The sequence below is a fragment of the Martes martes genome (assembly GCF_963455335.1).
Source record: "Martes martes genome assembly, chromosome: 6".
Taxonomy (NCBI): domain Eukaryota; kingdom Metazoa; phylum Chordata; class Mammalia; order Carnivora; family Mustelidae; genus Martes; species Martes martes.
Window position 1 is genome coordinate 24,802,660 of NC_137893.1, and position 21,148 is coordinate 24,823,807.

The window sequence follows — 21,148 nt, forward strand, 5'->3', positions numbered from 1 at the left end:
TGATGTGGGGCTCGATCCCAGGACCCTGGGATCATGACCTGAGCCAAAGGCAGAGGCTTTAACCCACTGAGCCACCCAGGCGCCCCTAAATATTTTTTAATTTATTTAAGAACAACCATAATAAGTCCATTACAAGGTAGTGTCAGTAGTATTTTAATGAAAGGTAATTATTCCCCCACCCCCCAAAAAAATGTTAGTGAAAAGATTGGTATTGTTCACATTCTTTTTTATTTTTTTTTTAAGATTTTTTATTTTTAAGTAATCTCTACACCCAGTGTAGGGCTTGAACTCACCACCCTGAGATCAAGAGTCGCAGGCTCTGCCAACTAAGCCAGCCAGGTGCCTCTGTGTTGTTTACATTCTTGCATCTCTCTTTAATATCCGGCTCAATAGAAGGCAGCTGAATTTTCCTGTTTGCCTCTGTAGTCAGTCTTTCGCAAAATAACACTTCATGGAGCGTCTGGAAAGCTCTCCTACACGTCTATGAGAGAAAAGGGGCAATAATACCTCAGTGTTATAAAAACACTTTTCATCTCATAGAACCCTTGAAAGGTCTTGAATATACTTGTAAAGTGGTTCCCTAAAAAGAGAAAAAAAAAGCTGTTTTTAAAAGTGTCCATTTCCAGGGAGTCAATCCTCCGCCGAGGCCAGTTGCAGGCTACCGGCTGGATGGCCCAGAGCTGGGGAGGGACGCACAGGCTGTTCACGCCGGGACGAGCCAGCGCTGGCAACCGCCGGGCAGGGGCTCACGCTCTGAGAGCCGCTGACCCCGAACATCTGTGCAAGGATGCACGGGAAAACTGACATCGTTGCCTCTCAGAGAGTGACAGGGGACGGGGGGACAGTGGACTTTTTTTTTTTTTTAAGATTTTATTTATTTATTTGTTTATTTGAGAGAGAGACTGAGAGAACGAGTTGGGGAAGAGCAGCGGGGGGAGCCGACTCCCCGCCGAGCAGAACTCGATCCCAGGACCCTGAGATCACTGACCTGAGCCCAAAGGCAGATGCTCAACCCACTGAGCCACCCAGGCGCCCGACTTTTAAACCAAATCTCCTTTTTATTTATTTATTTATTTTTAAGATTTTATTTATTTATTTGACAGAGCGAGATCACGAGTAGGCAGAGAGGCAGGCAGAGAGAAAGAGGGGGGAAGCATGCTCCCCGCTGAGCAGAGATCCTGATGAGGGGCTCAATCCCAGAACCCTGGGACCATGACCTGAGCGGAAGGCAGAGACTTTAACCCACTGAGCTACCCAGGTGCCCCAAATCTCCTTTTTATACTTTTTTAATTTTCTCTGTCGTGTGTGCATTTTCTAGTCCAAAAAGAAAAAGACCCTAAGCATCTTCCCTTCTTAAAATGAACTCCAAAAATAGACATTGACCTGTAATTTGTAAATCTTTTCAACGTTTCCATTTCTTTACGGCATCTCTGAGAACTGATTCTTTCTCAGCCCCCAAGAGTGGTTCTCACCGTCTGCCTCCCCTGTCCTCCCTCCTCCCAGACTTTCTTCCCGCCAGAGGCAGGAGCTTGCTGATACTCAGGCATCAGATTTAGGCGCATTTCAACGGGAGGCATGGAGGGAGCCCTGCCAGTGACTGCATTTATGTAGCCAATTTAAGCAACTTAGCCTTTGTAATTTGATATTTGAGCGGCTAAAGCATCTTGTTATTTCTGAAAGTTTGGGATTACCCTCCCTTTTGTGCTTTTTGTAAACGGAAGGCTTTTCTGATGACATTCTAATCTTCCCCTGCCCGTGTGCCCTGTATGGAAAATTGAACATTGTCCATCTCGTTCCGTGCAGAAGGATCGAGACTATTAGGCATTTTAATAAAATCATATATACTCTTACGAGCTCTGCAACATTTAAACCTTTCTGTACCCATGACAGTCATTTAGCCTGAGGCTTCCTAGGCTGTTTGGTTAAAAAATAATAATAATAACAGCATTTTCAGTTACTAAATTAACCCTTGGAAATTGGTCCTGTTTGAGAGTTCCCCTCCAAGAGGTCATGGGCATTGTAGAACCTGTGATATTTTTGTTGGAGGCAGCAGCAGGCTACATGGGTCTCATTGACCCTTGTCCCCTTCATTTGTTTAAGCATTCCTTTGGGCTTGGCCAGGGGTTTCTGGGGGACATGGAACAGCCACCCCTTGGGGGAGAAAGCGGATTCTCAGGAACACGTGAGAGCATACTTTGGTGGTCTCACAACTTGCGAGACTGGTGAGAGCAAGCCCCAGGGGGCGGGAGCCGTGGTGGTTGGTAACTATAACCTACAATTCCTGCGGCATTCTTGGCCTCTGGGCACACGGTGTCCACCCCGGACGGGCAGCCTTGTGACCTTCATCTGGGCAGATGACCAGGAAGTGGAGGGAGCCATGTGTGGAGGTGGCAATGTGATGTCCCTGTCCTTTCTCCCACTGTGCGGTCACTGTGTCAGTACGGGGAGGCTGGGCGTCCCCCTGGACATCTCTTCCGCCCTGTGGAGTGGAGTCTGTTTCCAAGCACGGAATAGACAGATTTTTCAGGTAGCTCCATGCAGACAGAGGCAGATTTGGGTGTTCCAGCTGCTGTTGGACAGACGGATGCAAGGTTGGAAACTGGCCCCCGTGTTCACCAGAACCACCTTACTGGATGAATGAGGATTCTGTGATTTCCGCCCCGGGGGGCTGACTGGAGAGAGACAGAGGCTTGTTTTGAATCCTAGTTCTGCCACCGAGCAGCTTGGTGACCCTGGGCAAGTTACCTGCCCTGTGTTCCCTTCCCACCCCACCCCTTCCATACTCAAATATTGTGTTTTCATAATCAAAATATTATAAATATAGTTTTTTCTCTCTTCATTGGGGTAGAGTTGACAAGTAAGGATTGTCCAGATTTAAGGAATAATGCCCTCGGTTTCTTTATTGGTAAAATTGGGATTCAGAGAGCTCGGGGCCAGTTGGAAGCGTTGGTGAAGTGGCGGATGCATCCGGCTTGTGGGCGGGCTGCGGTGTTGCTGAGAACCCTCACTCCTGTCCCCATCACACAGTCGGATGCAGTTGTGGGTTCTTCCAGCTTTGCCAAAGGGAAATTCCCCAGCTTCGCATGGAGCGGGGCAGCTTTGCTGGCTGGGAGGGAAGGGGCCTGCTGTGCTGGGGTCTGGGTCACTTCCGTGCTAATCTAGCATCTGTCACTGGTCTAAGGTGACACTGGTTCCAGAGCAGATGCCCTCTAGGTGTTTTCAGTGCCCAGGACAGGGGCCATTGGGAGCCTTCCCAGCCCCCCTTCTGGCTTTCTGCCCCCCCCCCCCCCCCCCGCAGGAGGCCAGGTGTATGCTCTTCACCAGGTGCTTGTGTGCCTGCGCTAGTGTCACACGGTGTGGTGTAGAAAACACCCTTCCTGCCTCCTGAGCCCCGGTCCCGGCCAAGTGTACGCCCAGCACGGGGCTGCGGGCCCCACCGGTCCGCCCCAGCCCCAGCCCCAGCCCCAGCGCCAACCCCAGCTCCAGCCAGCACTTGCCTCCCCAGCTCCCTGCTGCTCTCCGGGAACAGCTGGGCAGATAACATGTAGATAACTGTGCTGGCCTTGCTGGGCGCTGTGGTTCTGTCTGCTGTGTTTTTTCACCGACACCTGTTTTCTTCCAGGATTTGCTTGTCCTTTAATGTCCTGAGTCTTTGTGGTTTTTCTTCCACCTTGACCCTTTCTCTCCCCCAGTGAGCCATCCACCTCCTCCTCCCTTTTCCACCACTGCTCCCCAGTCATCTGTGTCGTACGCTGCGCCCTCTCTAAGACTCACTCAGTCCTGCCCATCTGTCCGCTGCTTTTCACCTCTGCTCTGGATTTCAGTGACCGTGGGGCGGGGTCTCCCAGGGCCGTTGGCATCAGGCAAGGCCTGCAGTGCATTTCCTTATGAAGCTCCCCTGCCTGGGCTTGAACTTCTCCTTGGTGTGGGATGCCTCGCTGCTTGCAGACTGTTGTTCCCCTGCCTGCCTGTGCTCTACCCGCCCTCACTACTCCCAGCCCCTCGGGGTGATGTCAAAAGTGGGTTTTTTTATCCCTTGCAATACAATGGAAATTCTATTTGCTAAAATTCACCGTTTTGGTACTCTTCACCCTTGAATTGGACTTATTATCTTCCCTCAATACCATCTTGTGTGTTACATTTTTCAGATAGCAGATACTTAAGTAAATAGGAATTATTTTCAGTGTAATTGGTTTCAGATACATCTTAAATTTTTTATTCATTTCTTTGAAAATTAGTAATAGAGAGATGGAAAGAACTGTGCCTGTCATAAAGTTATTGTGACATTCTGAGGTTAGCATATCACATCATAAGCACTATACGCATATTGCTATTATTAGTGAATTTTGAGGCTGTTAACTATGTGCATAGTTTACCTAGATTCACTCCTTCTTTCTTGCCTCCCCCCCAACTAAAACCGAGAATCACACACCATTCTATGGCTGTTTGGTGAGTAGCTTACTGGACTTTGTAGATAGCACTGTTCTTCCTTCTAGAAATTTCTGAAAAGATACTTCTTAGTCCTGCTCTCCTCAAAGGGTTAATCAGAATGGGAACTCAGTATTTGCAGTCAGCTTAATCAGTTGCGGGAAGCACAACTCAGTGTCAGTAGTACAGGCCGTCAGTGTCTTCTTTTCCAGCGTTACTGCCTCATATACACCTTATTCTGTTTATGAACGCTGTTATGTCGTTTGGGGGAATCTCAGAGATTTAATGCTACTTTTAATCATGGTGTCTGTTCCATCCTGGCGCAGGCAGTGGGAGTCAGGGGCCCCGCACCTGACCCTTGCAGCCCATACAGTGCCCCTTGCTCTCATTGTTCCTCTCCCCACGCCCCCGCCTTGTTCCCTCATCAGTAAAAAGAAGGGTTTGGGCCAGATTCTGTGGCGCTCCAGAGCTTTAAAAACCCACACTGCCTCTTCTTGCTGCTTTGGAAGGAAGGGCTAGACCAGCACCATCCAATAAAAATAGAACGCAAGCCACTTAAGTAGTTTCAGATTTTCTAGTAGCTACATTTTAAAAAAAGGTAAAATTAATTTTAATAAAGTTTTATTTAGCCCAGTGAATCTGACATTATCGTGTCAACATGTAATCAACATAAGTATGATTAGATATTTTACCTTTTTTTCCCCTCTGCTACATCGTTGAAATCCAGGGTGTACTTCCACTTACAGCATGTCTTCATTTGGACGAGCACCTGGAGTCAGTCGTGTGACCCGCTCGTGTCCCAGGGAGCCACCCCCTACATCCTTAGTCCGCCTTTTCAGTCTGTGGCTGGAATTTAGAAAGCAGGGACTAACAGGAGATCGTCTGAACTTGGGTCTTTCGTAAGACTTGATTTTCTCAAATAACGTTCCCCCTCAGTGTGAAAGTGACTCAGTCGATGCTTTAGGACCCATTCTGCCCACGTGGAGTTTTGGAGAAGCGCTCCCAGAGGATACTCAGAAGGCCTGGCTGCTTCTAACTCAGAGGATGCGGCTTTCCATGATGTTAGGGAACAGTGTCAGCTCAGCTTCCATGACCCAGAGCCAGGGTTGGGAGGGTGAGGGCATTTCTCATGGGTATGGAAAATTAAGAAGTAAGTCAAGCAATAAATCAAGACTTTGTCTTTGTCTTTTCATTTAGTGGAATAGAAGATGAACTCAACTGAATTCAGTGAAGATGTAGAAGAAGGTAAAAAAAAAAGCTTCTTTTTAAAAAATATTTTTAATTTAGTATTTTTTATTAGGCCATACACTACATGGTTCAAAAATAAAAAGCTACATAATGAAACGTCAGTGGAACTTCTCCCACCCCTGGTTCCCATCCCCCTTCACCCATACACCTGCTGGAGGTGTCTTATGTATCTTTCCAGAGTTACTTTTGTAAAAGTATCATTTCAGAGATAGTATTTATTTCTTTCTCCCTATCTCCTGTCTTTCCCCCCTACAAGGACTTTAAAACCAGTTTTGAGTTTTGAGCAAAAAGTTTTCCAAACTTTTGAGCAAAAAGTTCTCCAAACGTGGTTTTATTGTCTTAGCACTAACGCGGTAAGACAAAGATCGCTAGGTTGGAAAGCGCGGTGTAATCGTTCCTAGACTTCATTATCTGAGTGGTAGTGTCCGAAGGCAGCCCGCACCCAGCCTGTCGCTCAGGGAACCCTGCTAACCTCCGAGCGGCCCACTGGTCTTTCCCGCTGAGCCCTGTTTCTTCTCTGCCACAGTTCTAAAAAATAACACTGTGAAAGTGGAGACAGAGGCCGAAGATGCTGCCCTGGACTGCTCGGTGAGCTCCAGGTCCTCCGAGAAGCACCCTCTGGACTGCGTCTTCACTGCCCTCCAGGATTCCAGCAAGCGAAAGCAGCCGGGCGGCGATGGCCAGCCTGACTCTGTCCCCGGCGTGAAGAGGCGGCGGCTGATTCCCGAGGTGAGGGCCCAGCCCCTTCTGCTGTTTGCTTGGGCTCTGACCCTCTCATTAGATGCTCTGTCTCTCTACCTGTGGGTATCCAGGCGACTGCTGAACCCTTGGGCGTGAGAAAGCTTTCGTTGCAGCTGTCCCATCTCTGGCTTAGATTTCTGGAAGGTGTGCTCTCTAACTAGAATTCTTAGAGATGTCTGGATTCATGACCCAGCTAGGGGAGCCTTCACAACGCAACCGTTTTTGAGTTTTGCTTTGCTTTGCTCCACTCGATAGCAAGGGCTGTTAAGAAAAGCCTCCCACATTTTATGGAGCACACACTATACACAGATTCCTGGAAAAGTTGAGGGGTGGGAGGTCTTTTCCTAAATCAAGTCCATCTTTTTTTTTTTTTTTTTAAAGATTGTATTTATTTCTTTGACACAGAAAGAGAGATCACAAGTAGGCAGAGAGGCAGGCAGAGAGAGAGAGAGGAAGGGAAGCAGGCTCCCCGCCGAGCAGAGAGCCCGATGCGGGGCTCGATCCCAGGACCCGGAGACCATGACCTGAGCTGAAGGCAGAGGCTTAACCCACTGAGCCACCCAGGCGCCCAAGTCCATCTTTTATATTAGGAGAACTTATTCAGTGAATCTTTCTACAAAGGGAGTTCTTTTGTAACATACCCGTTACCCCCTAACCTACGAATTTTATGAATTTGCTCTATTTTTTTCTTCACCTGCTGGTTAGATTGAACTGGACTAAATTTTTTTTTTTTAAGATTTATTTATTTATCTGAGAGAGAACATGAGCAGGAGGGGGGGAAGGAGAGAAAGAATCCCAAGCAGACTCCCCCCTGAGCATGGAGCCTGCACCAGGCTTCATCTCGTGACCCGGAGATCACAACTGAGCTGAAACAGGAGTTGGGTGCTTAACTGACTGTACCACCCAGACGCCCCTGAACTTGGCTAAATTCTGAGAGAAAGAGACACTGAAACCGGACATGGTGGCCCCCTCTAGCAGCCTACAGTCCAGGTGGGAGACAAGACATGCACACAGAACAGTTAAGACCAAGGAGAGAGTGGCAACTTTAGGACATCAGGGGTCTGGTGTGGGATGTTCCATCTCCAAGCCTCCCCACGGTCTGGCAGACACCTTAAACTTTTTTTAAAGATTTTATTTATTTATTTGACGCAGAGAGAGAGATCACAAGTAGGCCAAGAGGCAGGCAGAGAGAGAGGGAAGCAAGGCTCCCTGCTGAGCAGAGAGCCCGATGCCCAATCCCAGGACCCTGAGATCATGACCTGAGCTGAAGGCAGAGGCTTAACCCGCTGAGCCACCCAGGTGCCCCCCAGCAATACATTTTTTAAAAATCAATAATGCCCACCTAGGAAAAAAGTTGAAATTTGTTATAACTATATGAGCATTTTTTTTTCCTTTTTGAGAGAGAGAGAATGGGAGAGCACTGCTCTGCCCCTCACTCTGCAGAGGGAGAGGGAGACGCAGACTCCCCTCTGAGCAGGGTGCCCGACGTAGGGCTTGATCCCAGGACCCTGAGATCGTGACCTGAGCCGAAAGTCGATGCTCAACTGACTGAGCCACCCAGACACCCTATATGAGGATTTTATTTTTATTTCATTTTACTTTATTTTATATTCTGTATGAGCATTTTAAATAAAGGGTTAATTATGGATCTCCCGCCCTTGGCTCTGGCTGCTCTGGCTGCCTGCACCAGCCACCTGCTGGATGCCTTGTGACTCTGGGGAAGGTTTCACGTGTGGCTAGCAGGCTCCAGTGCCCTGAGTAGTGATTGCGGAGGAAATCTCAGACTCCTCACTGCTGGGTGAGATTCATGCTGGTTGAATACAGGCTCTAAGATGGTTTGTCAAAGAACTTATTTGAAAAACATGTAACCACTTTTTTCTTATGTTTCATTTTACACCATAAGTTATTATCCTTTCCCCTAATGATCGCTAGTTACATGTTTCCCGCTCCCATGTTATCCCAAGTACGGCCGCAGGGACCATCCGTATCCGTAAACCCAGTGCCCTCTGTGAGTGTTTCTGGGGGTCAGATGCCTAGAGGTCATCCTACACGCGTCGAGAAGCTTCCGAAGAAGCACTGCTGAGTTCCTAAAGGAGCTCCTGAAAATGTTTTCTTCTTTGTGTCACATTACATTTCTGCCTCAGATCAGTTCTGTGGACTCCTTCAAGTGCCCAAGCAAAGCCAGAGTTCCAGAAATGGAACGCAGAGTTGAGTGTATTGGTTCACCTTCGCCGTGGGACAAACTACCCCGAACTTTGGCAGCTTAAAATGGCCACCTTTGTATTTGTTGTAGGTTCTGGGGAACCGCTGGTAGTTCCAGATTTGGCCTGACTGGCTGGGGCGAGGTGATCTGGAACGGCCTCCCTCCTGTGTCTGGGGCCTTGGCTAGGCTGGCTGTGCCCGCTGCGGCTTCCCTTTCTGCGCGTTCTCGCCCCTGGGCGGCTGGTCCAGGCTTTGTTCACGTAACACAGAAGGGTTCTCAGAGCAAGGGAGGCCAAGCTCCGGAGCACAGACACCTTTCACACCTCTGCTTGCGTCACCTCTTTAGCTGGTGTCCCTTTGGCCAAAGCACGTCCCCGTAAGAACAGACTTCGCCCTGACGGTAGGAGCAGCAAACCCACATCGTGAAGAGCCTTTCACCCAAGGATGGGGCCACTGCGGTGGCTGTTTGTTCCCGCAGTCAGGAACAACAAGCACACCAGGAGGGAACTCTGGCCACGTCTGCCTGGCTTGTGACCCTTGTGGACAGCCTGGGGTGGTCCCATTGTCTCCTTGCACAAAGGGGGTCACTTTATCCTTCCATTATGCACGATTTTGTTGGAATGGCCTCGCGGAGAAGGGAGTGTCTTCGCATTCTCGGGGGCAGAGAGGGAAGGAGAAGGTTCTTATGATTTGTATTTTAGTTGAATCCTTCAGTATGTGTAGCAGGTCAGGAAAAAACCTGGCATTGGGCTGGAACTCCACTGAGGGTCACGGTACAGGGATCTCCGAGAGCAGCACATGAAGATTGCGGCTGCCTCCCAGTTTGGTGAGGCGGCAAGCTTCAGCTGGACCTCAGGCATCGTCCTGGAATTCCGACATGTTTGGAGAAAAGGGAACCAAATGTGTTTGACTATTTCTAATATCACTTGTCCCATTTACATATTCTTAGTGGGCAGATATGTTTACTTTTCAGTAGGTTGGAGACAGCAGGCACTTCTAACCTGTTAGATTTTAGATTGGAAAAGACAGGCTAAATACTGGATATTGTTTTGGGTATTCTACTAGTTTTGTTTATTCTTACTGTATGTAAAGTGAGGTTGATAGCCATGCACCGCTACCTGTTCCATAAAAAGAATGTAAGTATGAACGTTTTGAAATTCTGGAGCTCCTTGGAGAACGGTGTCATGTGAATTCAAGGCAGTATTTCCTTTTAAAAGTCTGTGTAAGTTGATGTGTCAGTAAATCAATAGCCTCAGTACCCTTGGGATTTTAGAACAATCCATCAGTTTTATGAAATTATAGTATATGTTGATATATTTTTTTAAGATTTTTATTTATTTGACAGAGACACAGTGAGAGAGGGAACACAAGCAGGGGGAGTGGGAGAGGGAGAAGCGGGCTTCCCGCTGAGCAGGGAGCCCGATGTGGGGCTCGGTCCCATGAGCCAAAGGCAGACTTTTTTAACGACTGAGCCACCCAGGCGCCCCTATGTTGATTTTTCAAAAGTTCTAATTCACAGTGAATAGCCCTTTATCCTTCTCCCTCTGAATTTTTTCTGATCCTTCTTAACAGATAAGGCAGCAGGGGTTGGGGGAGGGGAGGTGGGACGACCACATATGCAGCTTTTTTTTTTTTTTTTTTTTACCAGAGTGAGACAAGAGGAGCCAGGAGGCCTAAACAAGTGATCATCCAAAAAAGTGGAAAGGAAGTTCATGAGCAGTGACAGGGTGTCGATTTGACAAAGGGCACCATTCCTTATTCAGTCCAAATGACAAACCAGTGACGAGAGAGTTAACAGCTCCCACCAGACAGATGAGTCCCTTCCCCATAGAAGTTAAAGCACCAGGATGCCAGGGGGCAGCCTTGTTCCTGGTGCAGAGTATCAGGAGGGACTGGATCCCTCACTCCCAGCATCTGGGGAGGCGAGCCCCACCTTCTCTGATCCAGCCCAGAGGAACAGGAAATAGTTAACCTGGGAGTCAGATGTGGAGAGTTCACCAGGGGGCCCTGGGCCAATTCCGTGACCTCCCAGACTCTCAAGTTCCTCCGTGGTGATGAGAGCGAATTCTGCTCCTCTCATCGGTTTCTTGTGTGTGAGGGAGCCCAGCCCAGGGCCTGCCCCGCGTCAGCCCTCAGAACCGCCTGGCAGCCCCCATCTCCATTTCCCACCCCTCGTGGTCAGCATTCTCCTGCCTCCCTCCATGTGCATCAGAATGAAAAGGGCATGGCATTGCCGAGGGAGACCATCCAACACCCTTTAGGACACCCCGGGGCTGAGCGTCCTTGGTTCTGAAAACCATCCGAGTCGGAGCCTAGACCGCCTTGCCTCTTCTCCCCCAAGCCCGAGGACCGGGGAGGAGGATGAAGGGTGGGGGTGGGATTTGCATGGTTCGCCCGATGGCAAAGGTACGTCGGGTTCCAGCTCCTGTCAGTGCTGACGACGTGTTCACGGTGACACTGAGTACAGTACTTAGAAGACACACAGAACCTCCCTCAGAAAACCTAACAAAAGGCTGTATAAAGACGTATTTGGCACCTCCACTGGAAAGGGCTTCATAGCCAAATACAGCAGATGTGGGAGGTGAGTAGCCAACATTTTTATTGGTAATCATCTTCGCGGAAGTGGGGCGACTTTCAAGACCCGCGTGCCAGGCAGGAGTTAGTCTTGTTCTCCTGGGCTCTTCGCTTCTTTGTTTGTTTTTAATTCTAAAGTGTCACTGTGTTTTATTTTTCCAACTGGAGAATGGAAATGTCATCTCCCTCATGCGGTGCAGACAGTCTGAACGCCTCCTCAGTGGCCGTGGCTGTGGTACCAGCTGGAGAGTCACAGGAATTTCTGTCGCAGCCGCAGCCGATAGGTACTGTGCCATTCCCACCGTAACGAGGCTCGGGGAAGGCAGTGCCCCCGAGCCTGCTCGGTGTGAGACTGTGCAGTTACCCACCATGCCGGGGGCCCTGAGGGCTGCGGGGTATAAGATGTGGAGAGAAGTCTTTGAAGATGTCCCACCCGGACAGTTCGCCGTGTCTTCTCCAGTGTAATTGCTCTGTCTCCCGGCTCACTCCTTCAGGCCCCACAGCAGTTTCTGCATCTGGGAACAGCGTAAGGATGACCCAAGGGGTAGAAGCCATGGGGTCGGGGGGACGGTCTAGCTCCTTCCCTGGGTCCCCAGAGCCTGCCAGATGTCAGGCATCCCATCCTGTTCGCTCCCTGGGTCTGCGTGGCGGCGGAGAGCTCTTCCAGACCTTATTGCTGACGTAGCTGGTCATGGGATGATGGTGATGATGGAGAGAAACATTCTGTTGGGAATGAAGAAGGTAAGCGCCGCCTCTGGCTTGATCACTGATGTGGGAGCCCCCTGGGAGCCGACTCCTAGGGTCTGGCCTGGAGGCCACACGCATTCTCCACCTTCTCCCTCTGGAAGGCGGGCTGCTTGGTGGGTGCTCCGGTCTGCTGCCTCTTCTGGGCCCCGGTTAGCCAGCCACTCATCATTGGCCAAACTGCCTCCCGGGACTGCTTGGATTTGGAGCCACAGAGAAGATGTTTAATGCTTGAAGCGTCTCCATGGTGACCCCGTCCCTGAGACGCAGCTGGGCATGGACCCATGGAAACTGCCCTCCATGGTCACCTTACCCTTACCTGTAGCCCAACATCAGCATCTTTGTGTTCCTGTCCCCCAGCGAGAGGTGTGGGCATTCCCTCTTCAGTCTGAGGGTGCTAACGGGGATCTGAAATGCCCCGACCGAGTCCAGGACGGAGGCTGGCACTGGTGAGCCGGAGCCCTGCGGCAGAGTTCCCATATGGCTGGAAGATGAGCCTCGGAGAACTGGGAACGGCGTCAGCCAGACAACCCCGTGCCAAGTAGCACAGATTTAAAGATTTCTTGATACTCCTAGACAGCTGAGCAGAGATTTTTATCAGCAGCAGCAAACGCAGCCAGCCCGTCGTCGCCTTGGCAGCGTTTGTGGAATTAATTGGAACACTGAGTTGACAGGACACCAGTGTGGGGCTATCTAAGAACCTTCTCTTTGAGGCTCGTGTTGTGTTTTGTGTTGCATGGTGTATCTAAGGTCTCTGGGAGTGAGGAATGTTGCCCTCTACTGGGACTCTAACTTAATTTTTTCTTCCAGCAAGTTAGCCAAAACCGTTTCTATTTGATGGCAGTGTTTCTAATGTGCTTAGTAGAAACTGAAGTATTTTTATTAATGATCCTGAACAGTGAGAGTTATAGAGGGGATTTCCAGTTCTGATATACCCTGGCCTTCCGCCTGCCGGAGGAATGTGGGGGAGCGCAGTGACTTCTCTTCGTTACTGGTGTTGAGACAGTTGAACCAGAAAACGTTCCCCGGACTTACGCTCCATACGGGGTGTTAATGAGGGCACCCCGCTCTCTAGAACGCGGTACTTTTGCTGCATTGCATGAGAGTTTCTAGTGACCTCTGCACAGAATCCTATTTTATGATGTATTAGTGGGATCACTTGTAAAGCAAAGACCCTTGTTCTAAAATAACTCCCAATGTATTTATCATTTTTTTAATGACTGCCATTAGAAACTCAAATTCCTCTATATTTGAGGAATGAAAATATAGAACGTCATGGTAATCTCATGATCCACAGGACATGCAAAATTATTTTGGTGTAATTGAACTTAATGGTGAATAAGTTGCTAAAATTTAATTTACAGCCTACAGGAATTAGCAAGTAAGACACTTGGAATTTATTAGGGCAGTGCTTTTCTTTTAAGATTTTATTTATCTATTAGAGCAAGCATGAGTTGGGGGCAGAGGGAGGGGGGAAGCAGGCGCCCCGCTGAGCAGGGAGCCTGATGCGGGGCTTGATCCCAGGACCCTGGGCCCAGGACCTGAGCTAAAGGCAGAAGCTTAACCGACTGAGCCATCCAGGTGCCCCCTATGGCAGTGCTTTTCAGCAGTGACCCACAGCTGTAAGTTATAATAACTTATAACAGTTATAACAGTTAGAAATACAGCTCACATATATGGATTTGTATCAGACACAGAGAAACAGAATTTCCCAAGCTTACTTGCCATATGCAGTGCACCCTGCTATTTTCTGTTCTTTTTCCCTTTCTCCCTGCCTTTTTCCCTTCTTCTGCCTTCCCTTCTTTCTTTCTTCTTATGCTGGTTATGACCCACCAAATCAACTTCATCATTTACTAATGGGTCACGATCCATAGTTCCATACCATGTTGGGGAAAAGATTTTCATCTCCATCCCCTCCATTCTCAAGTTTCTGAGGTCTGTGTGTCTGTGTGTGTGAGCCTCCCTCCCTTCATAATCCTCTGCTTTCTGTCTGGTAGCAGAACAAAAGAACTGTAAAGAGCTTAAAACCACACCTTCAGCGGGACAACACCATACCCCTCCCCTGCCCCCAGCCATGAGGGCAAAACTGACCTCGAAGTGCCTTCTGGGAGTGACTTACCCTGAGGCAGTGCAGGGAGGTCCTCCATTTGTTTACTGGCTGAGAGTAATCTTTACAGCTAGTTTAATAAAAGGCCCCCCTGTATTACCTCCGCACTGGCTTGGGAATAACAGTGAATATTTATTAAGCACTTACTATGATTCAGACAGGGCTCAGCGCTTTCTGCACATTATCTCATTAAGTCTTCATAACTACCCTGTGAGACCTACCATTATTTATCCCTGAGTTTCTAGAAGCCAAAGCATGAAAAACCATTTGATTTGGCCAAGGTCACAGAAGACAGGCTGAGCTAAGATCTTACCCACGCTTTTTTTTTTTTCTTACCCACGCTTTTATACCTCTCGACAGACATGTTATTCATAAAGCTGGTGCCCTGTCTGAGCAGCTCCTCTTTCTCAAGCATAGGTTTGAGAATGGCCAAACGCCGTGCCCTGCTTTAGCCATCCATGAGTCTGGCGGACACACGTTCATTGAGCATGTCTGTGTCCCAGGCACTGTGCAAGGTCCTGGGTGAGGCTAGACTCAGGAATGACCTGGTCCCGTCATGGGAGCAATCCTGCAGTGTGATGAGGACATGGCCAGGTGAGGAGACCCCAGGAGGGGGAGGGTCTGGTGGCAAGCCACCTGCGCTAGGCGTCTCCCAGGTCAGCAGGCCCCTGGTCCTCCGTCCTTGAGAAGCGAGTGCCTGGGAGGAGGAGCAGGAGAGGAGGACCAGGTGTCGCCTCTCAACAGTCATCAGCTTATACAAACAAACCCTGAGGAAAGTACTGGCCAGCTCCATGGGATCGTTAAAAAGTACCTTCAGGTACTTACTGAGTAAAGTAGCTATTCTTACGCATGGTTCTTATCAACAGAGAGGCAGGAGAAAAATTAACCTCCCTCTATGTGAGTCAGATTTTTCCATTATTTAAAAGAGAGGGTCCAGGAAGTAATTCATTAATTTAGAATATAAGATGAAATATAACATGTGGGTGGTTGGAAAAGATCAAAGTCTTGTATGTTTATGTGGCCTCATGCTCTGTTTTCACCTGGGCCCATGTATTACTCACCTGCCCTCATAAATCCGGCCTCTTGAGCTTGTCTTTTCTCCCTACCCTTTTTAGGCTACAAGAGAAAAACACGTCATAGACCGTTTTGTGCCGGCATTCATTATCTGAAGACTTACAGGTGACATTGAATCTGCCTGAGGCAGATTGAGATGAGGCACAGTGAGAGCAGGTGCTGTCTTCCAGGCCTTGGCCACTCAGAGAGGGCCCACAGCACCTGGGAGCTTGTTAGAACGGCAGGCCCCGGGAGTGCCAGGCTGGCTCAGTCAGAAGAGCATGCAGCACTTGCTCTCAGGGTCGTGAGTTCGAGCCGCACGTTGGTTGTTGCGATTACTGAAGTAAATGAATGAATCAATCAATGAAAGAAACTAAGTTAAAAGAAAAGAAATGTGGCCCAGGGACCAGAATCTGCATTCTAACAAGATTCCAGGTGATTCATACATAGATTGGAATTTCAGAAGCACTAGCCTTGGCCACCTTACACCAACCGTATTCTCCGCGGGTGTGGAAGTATCCAAAGGATGCACGTTGTTCCTCCCGATTCTGCAGTTGCCTGGGGCACACACCTGTCAGTAAAAGCAAATACTTTGTGCTTCAGCCCTGTGTGTTCATTCCCCTGACGCCCACCCGTGCTCACCAGTTAGCTTTTCTGCTTAATTAAACCCTCAAAAATACATTCCAGGAAGGGCTTGGGTCAAGTTTAACATTTGTAAAAACCAGCCTTACGAAGTTGGGACCAAGAGGAAAGGAATGGCACAATATTTGAGAAGTTCTGACATCTGTGTGAATCAGGTAGGGCATCACCACGATCAAGATAACACGAATCACCAACTACCATAAAGTTTGCCTGTGCCCCTTTGCGTCCTTCCTCCACCCCCAGGTCCCCACCCTATCGATGTTTGTATTTTCTAGAATTTTCTATGAGTGGAATCCTACAGTAGGGCCTCTTTTGTATGCTTCTTCTAGCATAATTATTTTAGACTCATTGTGAGTACTGTGTGTATCAATTCTGTTGCTGAGTAATAGTCCATTGTATGTATATAGGACAGTTTGTCTGTATACTTGCTGATAACATTTTGGGTTGTTTCCAGTTTTGGCTATTTACAGATGGGGCTCCTATGAGCACTGGTGTGTAAGTCTTTGTAGGATCATGTGCTTTCAATTTGCTTGGTAGATAAATATCTAAGCATGGAATACCAGGATTATATAGTCCGTGTATATGTAACTTTTTAAGAAACTACCAGCTGTTTTCCGGAGTGGTTACACCATTCCGTAGCCCCACCAGCAGTGTGCGCGAGTTTCGATGCCTTCACATCTCCAGCACTGGGTATGGTCTTTTCATTTGTATGCATTCTGGTAGGGATGGTGAGGTATCCCCCAGTGGCCTAATAAGTGGTACTAAAAAGCACCTCCTTTTTATATACTTATTTATTTTGACAGAGATAGATAGCAAGAGTGAGAGAGCACCATTGGGGAGGGGCAGGCAGAGGGAGGGGGATGAGCAGGGACCTGGATGCGGGACTCGCTCTGAGGACCTCGGGATCATGACCTGAGTGGAAGGCAGGTGCTTAACCGACTGATCCACCCAGGTGCCCCTGTCCATTTTTTCCTCTTATGGATTATGTTCGTGGTGTCATAACTAACAAATGTTTGCCTAAACCAAAGTCATAAGGGATTTCTCTTAGTTTTCTTCTAGAAGTGTTAAAATTTAAGTTAGGTTTTATATTTATGTCCACAATGCATTTTTTCCCCTTTTTTAAAAATAGTTTATTTATTTGACACAGAGAGAAAGATCCCAAGTAGGCAGAGAGGCAGGCAGAGAGAGAGGGGGAAGTAGTCTCCCTGCTGAGCAGAGAGCCCAATGCGGGGCTCGAACCCAGGACCCTGAGGTCATGACCTGAGCCGAAGGTAGACACCCAACGACTGAGCCACCCAGGCGCCCCCACAGTGCATTTTGAGTTCATTTCTTTACATGGCACACAGAGGATGGGCATTGGGGTTGTGTGGTTTTGCGTGTGTATATCCAGTTGTTCCAGCATCATCTGCTGAACAGATGATTTTTTCCCATCAGGTTGCCTTTGAGCCTGGGTTAAAAATCACTTGTCCGTATATACATAAATCAGCCTCTTAAAATGTTCAGGGCCTGGCAAGAGGGAAAACCACTGGTGAAAGCAGTGAGAACTTTGGGTTCTCAGTTGGCCAGGGTTGATGGCTATCTGGTGGTGGAGCTGGGACTCAAGCTTTGGGGTCTTTAAAGGGGATCTTGAGGGGCGCCTGGGTGGCTCAGTGGGTTGAAGCCTCTGCCTTCGGCTCAGGTCGTGATCTCAGGGTCCTGGGATCGAGCCCCACATCAGGCTCTCTGCTCAGCGGGGAGCCTGCTTCCTCCTCTCTCTGTCTGCCTCTCTGCCTACTTGGGATCTCTGTCTGTCAAATAAATAAATAAATCTTTTTTAAAAAGGGGGGGGTCTTGAGCTTGCCTTGGGGGGAGGGGTCCAGCAGAGTGGACTCGCACAGTGTGCGTGCCATTCCTTGGATGAGCTGAGGAGATAGCCCCTGAAATGAGTGTGGTAGAACTTAATTCTCTCACCGCCCTTTGTTGAGCAAGGCGGAGGGTACATGGCAAGTAGCCTTGTAGGTGCGTGGGAGAGGTGTGAATGCATTCCGTGCAGTGGCTGCCTTAAGTCACTGGGGCTGAATTGTCTCCTGCAGCTCTTTGAGAATGGCTGTGGGGCCAGCAGGAGATGGCAACTCAGAAACTTGGGGACCCCATCACCCTGCATGGGCTCTGGGACGTTCTGGGCCAGCCCTTTCACAGTCTGAGATAAGAGGTCACTCTGGGCAGTGGTAGAGTTGCCGCAGACCCCGTTCTTCTGTGCTCGCCACGTCTCACCTCAGGGCCTGTCTGCTGTCCTCGAGGCTGCAGACCGGCAGACACACCACTGTCTCCCTGAGCGGCTGTGGGCAGGAGTCCCGATCCCCTGTGGGAGAGTCCCCGGAGGCCCAGGTCAGTGGGGTGCCGGACCCCCTGCCCCAGGGGCTCCTCCTGCCCTCGTGGTTCTGGAGTCCCCGGCAGGGCTGTTGCCCAGCAGGCCCTGTGTGCAGGAGGCGCGGCAGCGGTGTCCTGCAGGAAGTGGGAGCCTTCTGGCAGGCCAGAGCCTCCATCAGGGACTAGGAGGAGGGAGCCGCTCAGTGCGGGCATGTAGGGCTGTGTCAGCTGTGTGTTCCTGGCCCGGCAGGGTGAGCCGGGGCGAGGAAAGTGGTTCCTCACACACGTCCGAGGGGGGGACCTCGGCACCCCTGTGTGCCTCGGCCCCACGCGTCGTGTAGTAAATCAGAGCCTAACACGCTGTCTGTTTTCCAGGCCCTCCTCGCAGGCATGCGGAACCGTGAGAACAGCTCGCCCTGCCAGGGCAACGGGGAGCAGGCCGGCAGGGGCAAGAACTTGGGCTCCGCATGGCCTGGCGAGGAGGAGCCCTGCGGCGACGTGAGCACCCCGTCCTACAAGAAGCCCCTGTACGGCATCTCGCACAAGATCATGGAGAAGAAGAACCCTCCCACTGGCGACTTGCTGAGCACGTACGAGCTCTTTGACAAGGCCAACTCCAGCAACAGCCCCTCGCCGCTGCGGCTCCTGAACGAGCCGCAGAAGCGGGACTGTGGCAGCGCAGCGGCAGCCACCACCGACGGGGACCCCAACATCTACTTTCTGATCCAGAAGATGTTCTACATGCTCAACACGCTCTCTTCCAACATGTCCCAGCTGCACAGCAAGGTGGACCTGCTCTCCCTGGAGGTGAGCCGCATCAAGAAGCAGGTGAGCCCCACTGAGCTGGTGGCCAAGTTCCAGCCGCCTCCCGAGTACCAGCTCACGGCGGCGGAGCTCAAGCAGATCGTGGACCAGAGCCTGTCGGGAGGTGACCTGGCCTGCCGCCTGCTGGTGCAGCTCTTCCCCGAGCTCTTCAGTGATGTGGACTTCTCCAGAGGATGCAGCGCATGCGGCTTTGCGGCCAAGCGCAAGCTGGAGTCGCTGCACCTGCAGCTTATCCGCGACTATGTGGAGGTCTACTACCCGTCAGTGAGGGACACGGCCGTGTGGCAGGCCGAGTGTCTGCCCCAGCTGAACGACTTCTTCAGCCGCTTCTGGGCCCAGCGGGAGATGGAGGACAGCCAGCCCAGCGGCCAGGTGGCCAGCTTCTTCGAGGCCGAGCAGGTAGATGCCAGCCACTTCCTAGACAACAAGGACCAGGAGGAGGCCCTATCCCTGGACCGGAGCAGCACCATCGCCTCAGACCACGTGGTGGACACGCAGGACCTCACTGAGTTCCTGGACGAAGCCTCGTCCCCTGGCGAGTTCGCCGTCTTCCTCCTGCACCGGCTCTTCCCCGAGCTCTTCGATCACCGGAAGCTGGGCGAGCAGTACAGCTGCTACGGGGACGGCGGCAAGCAGGAGCTGGACCCGCAGCGGCTGCGGATCATCCGCAACTACACGGAGATCTACTTCCCCGACGTGCAGGAGGAGGAGGCCTGGCTGCAGCAGTGCGCCCAGCGCCTCAACGACGAGCTCGAGGGCCTGGCGCTGGACGGGGGCAGCGAGGGCGAGCCGGCGCGCGACGACTGCTACGACTCCTCCAGCCTGCCCGACGACATCTCCGTGGTCAAGGTGGAAGACAGCTTCGAGGGCGAGCGGCCGGGCCGGCGGTCCAAGAAGATCTGGCTGGTGCCCATCGACTTCGACAAGCTGGAGATCCCGCAGCCCGACTTCGAGGTACCGGGCGCCGACTGCCTGCTCAGCAAGGAGCAGCTGCGCAGCATCTACGAGAGCAGCCTGTCCATCGGCAACTTCGCCTCGCGCCTGCTGGTGCACCTCTTCCCCGAGCTCTTCACGCACGAGAACCTGCGCAAGCAGTACAACTGCAGCGGCTCCCTGGGCAAGAAGCAGCTGGACCCGTCCCGCATCAAGCTCATCCGCCACTACGTGCAGCTGCTCTACCCGCGCGCCAAGAACGACCGCGTCTGGACGCTGGAGTTCGTGGGCAAGCTGGACGAGCGCTGCCGGCGCCGCGACACGGAGCAGCGGCGCTCCTACCAGCAGCAGCGCAAGGTGCACGTGCCGGGCCCCGAGTGCAGGGACCTGACGAGCTACGCCGTCAACCCCGAGCGGTTCCGAGAGGAGTTCGAGGGGCCCCCGCTGCCCCCCGAAAGGAGCAGCAAGGACTTCTGCAAGATCCCCCTGGACGAGCTGGTGGTCCCCTCGCCCGACTTCCCGGTGCCTCCGCCGTACCTGCTGTCGGACAAGGAGGTGCGCGAGATCGTGCAGCAGAGCCTGTCGGTGGGCAACTTCGCCGCGCGGCTCCTGGTCAGGCTCTTCCCGGAACTCTTCACGGCCGAGAACCTCCGGCTGCAGTACAACCACTCCGGCGCCTGCAACAAGAAGCAGCTGGACCCCACGCGGCTGCGGCTCATCCGCCACTACGTGGAGGCCGTGTACCCGGTGGAGAAGATGGAGGAGGTGTGGCACTACGAGTGCATCCCGAGCATCGACGAGCGGTGCCGCCGCCCCAACAGGAAGAAATGCGACATCCTGAAGAAGGCCAAGAAGGTGGAGAAGTGACGGCTGGGCGCCCCCGGGGACTGCGCGTGCTCTCGGAGCGCGCCAGGGGCGTCCGCAGACGCGCACCTTACGGCGGCGGGGAGGGGCTCGCTCGGTTTGCACACGTGGACACCGCGCAGCCGCGGGAGGGACAGAAGCCTCGCGTTCGTCTCTCCTCCTCGCGACTTTCAGTCCCGTGTCCCCAGGGTGCGGCCGGAGTCCGGGAGAGCGGAGAGGCCTCGGGAGCCGGGCCTTCTCTTCTTGGCCGTGTCTCTCCATCCACCGCCCCACCCCCTGCAATTTCAAATGCATAGTCGGCGACTCTCTTGTTTCTCTTCCCACATTTTACATCTTCCATTTTTATCCATTTTTTTAATTAAAGAGAAACCCTTTTTAAGAAAAAAAAATCATTGGGCTCTTTGGGGGCCATTTTACTTAGAAAGACTATCTTTTAAA

At 51.2% G+C, this 21,148-nt stretch overlaps 2 protein-coding genes across 2 annotated transcripts in view; one reads left to right on the forward strand and one right to left on the reverse strand.

Annotated features, from left to right (window-relative positions):
• Nucleotides 1–5,636: 5,636 nt before the first annotated feature.
• BEND3 (BEN domain containing 3) lies at nucleotides 5,637–20,713 on the forward strand (the record flags this gene model as incomplete). Its single annotated transcript, XM_080807191.1, has 3 exons — nucleotides 5,637–5,673; nucleotides 6,203–6,405; nucleotides 18,464–20,713. The coding sequence occupies 3 exons, from the start codon at nucleotides 5,637–5,639 to the stop codon at nucleotides 20,711–20,713; spliced, it is 2,490 nt and encodes an 829-aa protein (XP_080663317.1).
• Nucleotides 15,193–21,148, reverse strand: part of MTRES1 (mitochondrial transcription rescue factor 1) — a 30,390-nt gene continuing 24,434 nt past the window's right edge. Inside the window, exon 6 of the mRNA XM_080807193.1 lies at nucleotides 15,193–15,668. The gene's annotated coding sequence lies outside the window, so the exon portion shown is untranslated. The remainder of the gene's footprint in view (nucleotides 15,669–21,148) is intronic.